We start from the raw sequence: 12,004 nt of genomic DNA on the forward strand, positions 1-12,004 counted from the left end.
CATCGCTTCGTTTCACATCCCTAATTCGTAGTTTCTTTTCTTTATTTATGTTCATACCTTGTGGCTTTTTTGTTTTATTATTGAAATTATAGATTATAGCATGCAAAATATTGCAAACGTAATGCCATTAACTATTAAAAGCCAGTGCAAGTGTTTAATATTATTAGCAATTAAGTTTTAAGTGCATTGAAGCATGTCGCGTCGCACCTTTGGAACAAAGCAGCAGCAGTGAAAATTCAACGCGAGACTGCAGGGTGAAAACGGCGCCATTTTAAGAAACAAAACAAAGCCAGCAGCAAAAGCAGCAAGCAAAACTTGAATGCAATGCAATTAAAGGCGCAAAAAGCATATGCATATGCTCAAATAACAATTTCATTATCGGTGTGCATAATCAATTAACGCTACAAAAAAATTACAAAACGTAAGTGTGTGTACATGTGTGTGAATGTGTGTGTGGTGTTTCCGCCCGCCCCCTCTGCCTTGAATGTTTGTTTGTGTGTGCGTGAGTGTCTGTCGCGTTTCGTGGTTTGACCTAGTTTAATTGTCAAAAATTCTGAACGTGCTGTAATTAATGTGACCAGGCTAATAAAGTTTTGTTATTTTACCACATATATGAATAGCTCCGCCCTCGAGTCGAAATATGAGCAGTGGCCAAAATGAGGCATCAGCAGCAGCAAAAAAGGAAAAGGTTCTCGAAACGCAGCAACGTACACAAGAATCCGGCAGTGAAAATGAGGTAAGCCGCAGACAAATATATATATAAATATATATAATAAATAAAACACTTTTTGTTATTATGAGTGTACGATAAAATTGTTAAGTATTAATCATCTAAAAAGTACTAAGCTTCTCCGACTGATTGGAATTCGAATATCATTGATCAGCTCACAAAATGCTTTAGAAACTTCGACTGCTAAACTACGCAGCAATTCAATAATTCATAAATATTTGCATACAATCCTGCTTAGCTCTTGCTTCAGCAGTACAAAACCCCCATTAAAGCATTATTATTAATAATTAATTAATGTGCGCTTTCACATATCTCTCTAAACAAGCTAACCCCAATAGTCAACCCAAAGCTGATTTAAAATTAATTAATTTTTATTTTCATTTCTTTATTAATTTTTTTTTTACATATTTGGTTTGTTTTATATATATTATATTAGTATTATGTTATGTAGTCGCAATTTTATTTCCGTTTAATACGAAATAATTAACAAACTATGGATATTTCAGGAAACCGACTCTATTACGGATCAGTCAAGTCAATCGAAGTCTACGAAATCAGCAACACAATTTAGCGTGCAACGTTCGGATACTGATGGACTGCGCATGAAAATCTCGGCCATAAGGAACCCGCCTTCAACACAAGCAACAACGACAACAGCAACAGCAACAAGTTTAACAAGCTCAACAGCTAGAAAGGAAGCATCAACAGTTGAGAATATTTCCCGTAAAAAGCTGACAAAGGTGCGTAAAATGAGCGAGGCTCAGGAATTGAGCGTCTGCTCAACGGATGCCAAGGACAGGCATAGAGACAAAGAGAGGGAGAAAGATAAAGTCTTATCAACTGTAAACACAACCAAAAAGATTAAAGTCAAACGTAAGAAAATTGCCCAAAAGAGCTGCGCCAACAACATCACCAATAATAATAATAACAATAACAACGGTAAAGCGAGTCGCACGCCTGCGGCTGTATTTACGTCCGATTCTGAAGATGATTTGCCTTTGAAGATGCACATTCAGCTTGCGCCTCGGTTGCTATTAACAGCCATTGGTGGCAGTCAGGGCGACAATCACATGGGCATATCCAGTAGCGATAACGAGGAGCTGGTCAAAGCAGCGGACTTGGTCACGGCGGCTATTAAGCGCGTCGAAAGCGATGCAGAGGACAATAGCAGCATTGCAGCAGGCGCAGCTGCTGCCAAGATCAAGCAACATCTGCCGCAATACCAGTCCACGCTGCTGCAGGACTTTATGGAGAAGACACAAATGTTAAATCACACCGGCAGCACCAACAGTTTAGCAAATGCATCAACGCGGGCAACCGCAGCATCTGCATCTGCGTCTGCATCTGTTAGCAGCAGTAGCAACAACACACAGCAGCTGCAACAGCAACGTAAGCGACGCGGTCGCCCCAAGAAGCTGCAACCAACTGTTGCCGCCAGCGTTGCTCCCCTGCCCGTCGCTATGCCCACCATTAATGAGTCAGCAGACTCGGGTGTCATCAGCACCACACCGTCGCCCAAAATGCAGCAGGTGCTGGCTAGCGACATTGCCAAGCCTAAAATAGATATGGCCTATCTGGACAAGCGCATGTATGCAACAGCGGAACGTGTGTTGTATCCACCGCCGCGCAGCAAGCGACGCCAGGGTAACAAGAAGGCCAACAAGGAGGAGGTGCAGGTGGATCCACTTTGGCGCAAGATCGATGTGAATAAAAAGTTTCGGTTACGCAGCGTTAGCGGCTACAAAAGCGATGGCGGAGGCGGCGCTGGTGGCACCTCAAACACCATTTGCAGCAAAATCCTCGCAGCCAAAAGCGGCTACGTTTCGGACTACGGCAGCGTGCGGCATCAGCGGCACAATCACAATTCGGGCTACAAATCCGATGCCAGCTGCAAGAGTCGCTACAGCAGTCGCAGCTGTGCTAGTCGGCGCATGAGTCGCGCCAAGAGCTGCGGCTATCGCAGCGACTGCAAGGAATCATCTGGTAAATCGAGCAAATCGCTGCGTCGACGCAGACGCGCCTCAATGCTGAGAAGCGGCCATGAGCAGACATCGAATGCGCTAAGCGATGAACACGATCAGGATATATTGCAGCTGGCAGGACTCTCACTCGGCCATAGCAGCGAGGAGAGCAATGAGTACATTAGCAAACCAAGTCTCAAGTGTTTGCCCAGCACAAGTGCCAGTAAGAAATATGGTGAAATCAATCGATTTGTGGCAACTGGTCAATATTTCAGTGGCGCAGCAAAGACAACCACTGGCGGCACAGCTGCAGGAGCCAGCACAGCTATAGCGACCACAACAACGGCAGAAAACTTTATACAGGGTGCGTATAGTAGCTAAGATAAAAATATATATATTTTACGAAATTTATTTTATTTTCCAGGTAAAATGTTGCTGCAACGCAAGCACTCTATTAGCCAGGATACAATTGTGCCCAGCAAGAGCGCGTGCAAGATCAAAAGTCGACGCTCGTCTGCTGCTAGCATGTGCAGTAGTTATGTGTCCGGTGTCTCACGGATGCGTCGACGGCAACGTAGGAAGAGCATGAGTCATGCGAAATCGCTCAACATTGACTCCAAGCTGCTAACCGAGATTGACATCATTGCAAGTACATTTCATGCTCGTTGTCGCATTCAGGAAGATCGCTTGACAGCCAGCAGCGGCAAGGAGAAATTGCTTGCCGAGGCGAATAAGCTGCAGGCCACGCTGGCGGCACCTATTGCATCCACGTTGCCGCTGCTAAATGGTGGCGGCAGCGGCAACAGCAACACTGCTGGAGCGGCAGCCTCCAAGCCGCTTAAACGGGCACTCAAGAAGCGTAAACTGAGCGAGCCACTAATGGACTTTGCCATGCTCTCGGCCAGCGCTGGCAATACGAATGGCATCAGCAATAACAGCAGCAGCAGCAATGGTGGTGCTAAGCGCCGCCATAAGAAGTCGAGCAGCAACAGCGGCGGCAGCAACAGCTCTAGTCCAGACGATCATAAACTGCCGCTGAAGAAGCGTCATTATCTGGTCACAACTGGTGCCGAGGTGACGACAGCGTTTGCCAGCAATGGCAAGTTGAATGCCGAAGCTTGGGCTGCTGCTGCAGCTGCGGCCAAGACCAGCGCCAATACCAAATCCCAGGCGCAGTTCAATGCCAAGAAGTTAACGCCCAAAAAGCGACATTTACTGGTCAGCCAAGAAGCTAGCGGAAGCGGGTCCTCTGCAGCTGGCAACGCTTCTCCATTGCGCATTGTCGTTGACAACAATTCCATAAGTGGAGGCAAGTTGCTTGACATAAGCCCCAGCTCACTGTGCTCCCTCAAGCAGCAGCGTCGCCAGGGAACCAAGTCAAAGAACTCCACGGCGGTGCTTGCAGGCACAGTTGCGCGTGAGCTGCCACAGCAGCTACAGTCGCCAGCAGGCAGCAATAGCTGCCCGCCGCCAGGCATCTTTGAACCGTCCGTGGAACTGGAAATACAAATACCCATAGCCAAGCTAAATGAGGCGGTTATCACAAAGTCGGAAGTCGAATCGCCCCTGCTTGCCGCAATGGACATCAAAGACGATGCCAACAAGAAGGAGCAGTGTCAACGTGTATTGGAAACGCTGCTGCACAAGACTGGCGGCAATTTGTTGCTCAAGCGTAAGCGCAAGAAGATCAATCGCACCGGCTTCCCCACCGTGAGGCGCAAAAAACGTAAGGTGAGCGTTGAGCAGACAGCAATTGTACAGCAGCAGCAACAGCAACAACAGCAGCAGCAGCAGCAACTGGAGCAGCAGCAACTATTGCCCGCTCGCGAAACACGTAGCAGCAGCACCCTTGCAGCTGTAACAATGGATTGCGAGCGTGTGCCGCAGCCAGGCGAGGCTAGGGAAACATTTGTGGCTCGCAGCAATAATCAGCGCACGCCTCGTTTGTCAGTGGTGGCATTGGAACGCTTACAACGACCACAAACGCCAGCGAATAGTGGGCCCACAGCCAGAGGCAAGCCACGCGGCAGAGGCAGACCTAGATTGCAAAAGCAACTGCCACAGCAACAGTCGCAGCAGCAGCAACCGGTAGACCAGCTGTTGGAATTGCAACCAACGAAAAAGCGCGGACGCGCTGCCAAACAGCCGGAAGTGGTGCTGCCGAGATTAGAGCGGAAGCTGGAGCCTAGCATTAAACTGCCAGCAGGCATTGATCCCAATACGAATTTTAGTTGTAAAATACGCTTGAAGCGACGCAAAACCATGCAGCAACAGGAGTTAGTAAAACGACAGGAACAGGTGCAGCCACAGCAACAGCAGCCACAGCCACAGCAACAGCAGCAGCAGCAGCAGCGGTTGCATGTAGAGCCTCCCACATGCGATGATCAAGTGCAGATTGAAGCTGAAGCGGCACTCAAACGCAATCAGCAACCAGTGCCAGCCATTGAGCATGAACCATTGCCGGCGCATGAGTCCACGTCCAGTTTGGCCACCGACTATGCCAGCTGCAGTGATACCAGCGAGGATAAATGCAGCACTGCATCGCAGCGTAAACGCTATAAACTCAAGAAGAACTTTTTGGTGGCAGGACTCTTCTCCAATCACTACAAACAAGTCCTAGTTGGTGGTGCGGCAACGACGCCCGTCGCATCCGTCGCTGTCAAGCCGCCAAATAGGAAAACTGCAGATGGGGAGCAACAGCAGCAAGTGCAGCAACAGATGGGCAGCTCGTTGCTGCCAGCGCCCAACTATTGTGAACGGTATTTTAGACGCACAATCGTCGACTTTGAATTGCCTTATGATATTTGGTGGGCTTATAGCCATGATAAGCTGCCGACGAGGCATGTGGTGCCCAGTTGGAACTATCGCAAAATACGTACCAATGTCTATGCGGAGTCGGTGCGTCCCAATCTCGCTGGCTTCGATCATCCCATTTGCAATTGCAAACCACAACCGAATGGTGCCTGCCTGGACAATTGCCTGAATCGCATGGTGTATACGGAGTGTGTGCCCAACAATTGTCCAGCGGGCGATAAATGTCGGAATCAGAAGATCCAACGTCATGAAGTGGCACCTGGAGTGGAGCGTTTTATGACCACCGACAAGGGCTGGGGCGTCCGCACCAAGTTGCCCATTGCCAAAGGCACCTACATACTGGAGTACGTGGGCGAAGTAGTCACCGAGCGGGAGTTTAAGCAGCGCATGGCAAGCATTTATCTGAACGATACTCATCACTACTGTCTGCATCTGGATGGCGGCTTGGTCATTGATGGCCAGCGCATGGGCAGCGACTGTCGCTTCGTGAATCACTCATGCGAGCCCAATTGCGAGATGCAGAAGTGGAGCGTGAATGGCTTGTCGCGCATGGTGCTATTCGCCAAGCGAGCCATTGAGCAGGGCGAGGAGCTCACCTACGATTACAATTTCTCACTTTTCAATCCCTCCGAGGGTCAACCGTGTCGGTGCAATATGCCGCAGTGTCGTGGTGTGATTGGCGGCAAATCGCAACGCATTAAACCGCTACCAGCAGAACAGAAGACGACTGCAGGTATGGAGAGTGCAAGCACTGGGGCTAAGGAAGCGAACGGGAATCGAAATGGGCGACAGCGCAAGCACAAAGCCAAGAAGAATGCTCAGCGCCAGCAGCAGGCAGCCAAGGAGGCAATGGTAGTGGCTCGAGTGCAGCAGCTCTCCGAAAAGGAAAAGAAGCTAGTCAAGCAGTGTAATATCTTTCTGGTGCGCAACTTCGAGAAGGTAAACAACTTACTCTTTGTAATCAAAACAATTCTTTTAACCTGTCTTATCATTCACAGATTCGTCGTTGTAAAGCTAAACGCGCTGCGGCAAAGGCACGGGCTGCTGGTTCACCAGTTGCTGGTGAGTCTGACTTGCCTGGTCGTCGTCCATCGACGCCTTCATCAACTTCACTGCTGGCTGCACAAATTTCTGCACTCTGCACGCCGCGCAACATGAAAACACGTGGCTTAACGCAAGCCGTACAAGATCCGGAGCTGGAGAAGATGGCCAAAATGGCGGTAGTATTGCGAGACATATGCACAGCACTTGAATCTCCCAAAATGTCTGAGTTGCTCTCCTCATTGGCCAGTAGCAAGAAAAAGAAGCAGCTCAAAACTGCGCGTCTCGATTTTAAGACAATTCAAGCCCAAGTGGAACAGGGACATTATAAGACACCGCAGGCATATGATGAGCAGATGCAGCAGCTTTTCACAGAGGCGCGTCAGCTGCACGGCGACGATGAGGCCAAGTCCAAAGCGTTGCAAACGCTGCTGGAAAGCTACAAGCAGCAGAAGGCGGCCAACTATGCACAGCTCCTGGACATACTTGGCAAACCAGAAGGACTGCAAAGTTTTAAGCCCAAGCAGGAGATAGTGGAAAAGGCCAACGAAGCTCACTCAGAGGATCACAAGCAGCAGAATAAAAAAGAAGAAACAGAAACTAATGCTGTTGCTGTTGCTCCGGAGCAGCCTCCGACGGACGAGGAAGATGTCATACGTTGTATATGTGGTCTGTACAAAGACGAGGGTCTAATGATACAGTGTGCCAAATGCATGGTCTGGCAGCATACCGAGTGTACCAAAGCAGACATCGATGCGGAAAACTATCAGTGCGAACGGTGCGAGCCGCGTGAGGTGGATCGCGAAATACCACTGGATGAGTACACGGAGGAGGGCCACCGTTACTATCTATCGCTAATGCGTGGCGAGCTTCAGGTGCGGCAGGGCGACGCGGTTTATGTGCTGCGTGATATACCCATCAAGGATGAGACAGGCAAGGTGCTACCCAGTCAGAAGCATACGTACGAGACGATTGGAGCAATTGATTATCAAGAGTGTGACATCTTTCGCGTTGAGCATTTGTGGAAGAACGAGGCCGGCAAACGTTTCATTTTTGGCCATCACTTTTTGCGTCCTCATGAGACTTTTCATGAACCCTCTCGTCGCTTCTATCCCAATGAGGTAGTCCGTGTCTCGCTGTACGAAGTGGTACCCATCGAGCTAGTGATTGGGCGCTGTTGGGTGTTGGACCGCACAACATTCTGCAAAGGTCGCCCCATGGAGTGTAACGACGAGGATCATTGCTACATATGTGAGCTGCGCGTGGACAAAACTGCGCGTTTCTTTTCCAAGGCCAAGGCGAATCATCCGGCGTGCACTAAGAGCTACGCGTTTAGAAAGTTTCCGGAGAAACTCAAGATCTCAAAGAGCTATGCTGTAAGTAAATTAGACAAAATAATTTTAATTGCACAGAGTTCAACAATAAAATTCATTTGCAGCCACATGATGTGGACCCATCGTTGTTAAAGTCGAGGAAGCAAAAGACTGATTTAGAAGTAGGAGCAACATCCATAAAAATGAGCAGACAGGAACAGAAAGCAGGCCAAGCAACGGGAAACAGGAAGCAGCGAAACGCACACGCTGGGCAGACAGGATCAGCAACCGGTGTATCGGCTGCAGCCACAGAAAACGCTGTAAAAGTGTTAACGCCAGTCGCTCCCAATGGACAGGTTAGTATTGAAAGATAATAATTGCCATATTTATACTCAAACTGTATTCCATATGTAGGTGCTAAAGAAGAAGCGATCACGCTTGGAAAATGTTCTGAATACCATGAAGCTCAAATGCCTGGATGCGCAGACGGCGCAGGAGCAGCCAATCGATTTGTCCTACTTGCTAAGTGGACGCGGCGCCCGACAACGCAAAACCAACTGCAACAGCAGTAACGGCGGCAACAGCAGCATCTCGGCAACGCCGTGCGCCTAGTGGATGCTAATATGTGTAGCCATGTATATAAATATCGACTTTAGAGGCATTGCGTACTATTTATATAAAAGAAAAAGATAATACATAATTTAGCCTTAGTTTGTAAGTTGTAAAGCGCATAAAACGGTGATAGTAGTAATTCTAGTTTGTAAATTGTTATGAACAACTTCTTGAGCAACTTAACATTACGTACGATTTTTATTATGATTAATGCAATTATTTATACTTGTATGATTATTATGATTATTGCAATTATTTATACACTTATACACATGTATGCCTATGAGTACGGTCCATCTTTATAGACAAATTACTTATGCTTTTTAAAATTGTTTTACATATGCATTTCCATTTATTATTGTTTTACAAAAACCAAGGCCCTCTTTTTAATAGCGTTTAGCATTGTTATTTTAAATTATTATGTATTATGTTATGGCTGCTTATCAATCTACTTGAGCAATACAAGTAGTACACTCAATGCGCGATTAGTTTTATATCATGTATATTTAAAAAAAATTGTTATCAACTTCGAACACAAATTTGAAAGTAAAATATATATATTTTCATTAACAGGCGAAATTCCCTTTGATCTTTTAAAAGGCCGTTGATGTTATCTTATATCGATAGTGCTTCATTCGATAGCAAAGCTCTGATAACTTAAGATATCGATGCATCGAATTAGTTGGAGCAACCCTGATTGGGGTTTCTTTTTTGTTGGCACGTTGATGAACGACCAACACATTGGGGCTGTGCTTAATCAAATAATAATAATAATCAATTTATTTAAATTAGGCCAGTGCTAGTGTGTCCCATTGTGCAGGAACCAATATTGGATTGCGCGATCAAGGTCAAGTGTACAGCAGCAACAAGCAACACCGACAGGATGAGTCAATACGCAATTATTTTGCAACGTGAGTTTCCGGCTATAGACAATGAGATGAAGGACTATGTAGAGGGCGTCCTAACAGGCAGTGAAGAAGATTTCGATACGTGCGATGACATCTTCGATGCTGTCGGCGACATACTCCAAGGCATTGATGGCGAAAGGTCTGAGGAGAATATACGTGGGCTTTGTGACGAGTTTTTCAGTATCATGAAGAATAACTCGAAGAATGTCGAGCGTAAAGTGCTTAATGCGCCGGTTAACATTGAGGAGATGGCCAAGAATATGGAGCGCATGGATAAGGAAATGCATAGTATTTGGGTGGTCAACAAAGATGGTGCTAATGTGAGTAAACCTTCTGCGGTATAACGACAGGGTTAAGGCTAATTTCACAATTACAGAAAGTAGACTCTAAGAAGTTGGAGAAAGCGGAAGCTAAGTTGATGCAGAAACAAGAGAAACGTCAGGAAGTGACTAAACTTGGGGTTGTACCGGTGGCGGTTAAACTGCAAACGGCCACTGCTTCTCAGGTGACAAACAAAAAGAACACCAAACTGGATCAGAAGGGCCTCAACCGATCCATGGACATTAAAATTGAAAACTTTGACCTGGCTTTTGGTGAGAAGTAAGTTGACACACAAATCGAAATCTCATATATTTCTCATAATATTGACCGGGTTAATCTTTTACAGAGTTCTTCTGCAGAATGCGAACTTGTTGTTATCCTTTGGTCGTCGCTATGGCTTGGTTGGTCGCAATGGACTTGGCAAGACAACGCTGTTGCGCATGATAGCTGAGCGTCAGTTGCAAATTCCGTCGCACATTTCTGTGCTGCATGTGGAACAAGAGGTAGTGGGCGATGATACATCGGCTGTGGAAAGTGTCCTTGAATGTGATACGGAGCGTACGCGTCTGTTGACAAGGGAGAAAGAAATTCTGTCGGCTTTAAACAGCGGAATCCAAGATACGACGCTGTCGAGCGAACTAAGTGAAACATATGCCGCATTGCAGAATATTGAGGCGGACAAGGCTGTGGCACGTGCTTCTGTGATACTTAAGGGTCTGGGCTTCGATGCAGACATGCAACTGAGGCCGACTAAATCATTCTCAGGTGGTTGGCGTATGCGTTTGGCTCTGGCTCGAGCGCTGTTCTCCAAACCGGATCTGCTACTTCTCGATGAGCCGACGAACATGTTGGACATCAAAGCCATCATTTGGCTAGAGACTTACTTGCAAACATGGCCAACAACCATTTTGGTGGTATCTCACGATCGCAACTTTCTCGATACGGTCCCAACGGACATCATTCATCTACATTCCCAGGAGCTGGAGGCATACAAGTGAGTACACATGACGACTGCACCGACCGCACAAGATTCTACTTTTAAAAATCTTTACAGGGGCAATTATGAGCAGTTTGAGAAGACCAAGACGGAAAAGCTTAAGTCCCAGAGACGCGAATACGAGGCCCAACTTGCGCACAGGGCTCATGTACAAGAGTTTATTGACCGCTTCCGATACAATGCGAACCGGGCGTCATCTGTTCAGTCCAAAATCAAGATGTTAGAGAAGCTGTAGGTAGAACTCTTATCCTAATTTCAAGCTGATTTAAACACATGTAATAATTAACACCGTAGGCCGGAGCTCAAGCCTGTAGAGAAGGAGACAATTGTTACGCTCAAATTTCCCGAAGTGGAGCCGCTTAATCCGCCCGTTCTGGCCATCTCAGAGGTCTCATTCCGCTACAATCCCACGGATCCGTTGCCCATCTTCAAGGGCGTTAATCTATCAGCCACTTCGGATTCCCGTATTTGCATTGTAGGCGAGAACGGAGCGGGTAAATCGACGTTGCTTAAGATTATTGTTGGCCAACTGAGCACCATCTATGGCAACATTGTGCTGCATCGCGGTCTGCGCATAGGCTACTTTGCTCAGCATCACGTTGACCATTTGAATATGAATGTCACCTGTGTGGGTGTGCTGGCGGAGCTATTCCCTGGGCGGCCAGATGAGGAGTATCGTCGTCAATTGGGTAGCTTTGGTATTTCGGGTCCACTGGCTCTGCAAAGCATTGCCAGCTTGTCTGGTGGTCAGAAATCACGCGTGGCCTTAGCAAAAATGTGCATGGGTATGTTCTAATATATTCACTTGCTACCATTCACATTATTAAATACGTTTTTTTACGCAGCGGAACCAAATTTCTTGGTACTTGATGAACCGACGAATCATTTGGACATTGAAACAATCGATGCGTTGGGCAAAGCCATAAATGCATTTAAGGCAAGAGCTTAAACTGAATATCATATATATAATTAATAATATATTGAATTCTCTTTTAATTTTTAGGGTGGAGTCATTCTGGTCTCTCACGACGAACGTTTAATTAAAGTCGTCTGCAAGGAATTGTGGGTTTGTGGTAATCGTACGGTGCGCGCTATTGAGGGCGGCCTAGATGAATATAAACGTGAGGTTTACAAGGAAATCGAAGCTAATAGTTGAATTTTAATAATTTTATAAAAACGAATAAGTGAAAAAATTTAGCAATAAATTTGAAGTATGTCAAAGTTATTAACAAAAGGGATTTAATATAGAAAATAACAAACGAAATAAAGAATGTTAAAGTATAGAATCTGTTTGGTTAAATAGACTT

General features: G+C 46.5%; 2 protein-coding genes across 2 annotated transcripts; both read left to right on the forward strand.

The window, feature by feature from the left end:
• Positions 1-33: 33 nt before the first annotated feature.
• Positions 34-8,653, forward strand: LOC111605065 (histone-lysine N-methyltransferase ash1). The gene is made up of 7 exons (XM_023323396.2): positions 34-421; positions 621-736; positions 1,237-3,055; positions 3,116-6,444; positions 6,504-7,922; positions 7,985-8,215; positions 8,274-8,653. The coding sequence occupies exons 2-7, from the start codon at positions 641-643 to the stop codon at positions 8,469-8,471; spliced, it is 7,092 nt and encodes a 2,363-aa protein (XP_023179164.2). The 5' UTR covers positions 34-421; positions 621-640; the 3' UTR covers positions 8,472-8,653.
• Positions 8,654-9,155: 502 nt separating this feature from the next.
• On the forward strand, positions 9,156-11,957 carry LOC111605089 (ATP-binding cassette sub-family F member 3). Its single transcript, XM_023323426.2, has 7 exons — positions 9,156-9,699; positions 9,756-9,979; positions 10,047-10,694; positions 10,755-10,928; positions 10,992-11,482; positions 11,543-11,634; positions 11,701-11,957. The coding sequence occupies exons 1-7, from the start codon at positions 9,355-9,357 to the stop codon at positions 11,851-11,853; spliced, it is 2,127 nt and encodes a 708-aa protein (XP_023179194.2). The 5' UTR covers positions 9,156-9,354; the 3' UTR covers positions 11,854-11,957.
• Positions 11,958-12,004: the final 47 nt, after the last annotated feature.

Source organism: Drosophila hydei, unplaced genomic scaffold, assembly GCF_003285905.1.
Source record: "Drosophila hydei strain 15085-1641.00,03,60 unplaced genomic scaffold, DhydRS2 tig00000001-arrow-pilon, whole genome shotgun sequence".
NCBI classification, from domain to species: domain Eukaryota; kingdom Metazoa; phylum Arthropoda; class Insecta; order Diptera; family Drosophilidae; genus Drosophila; species Drosophila hydei.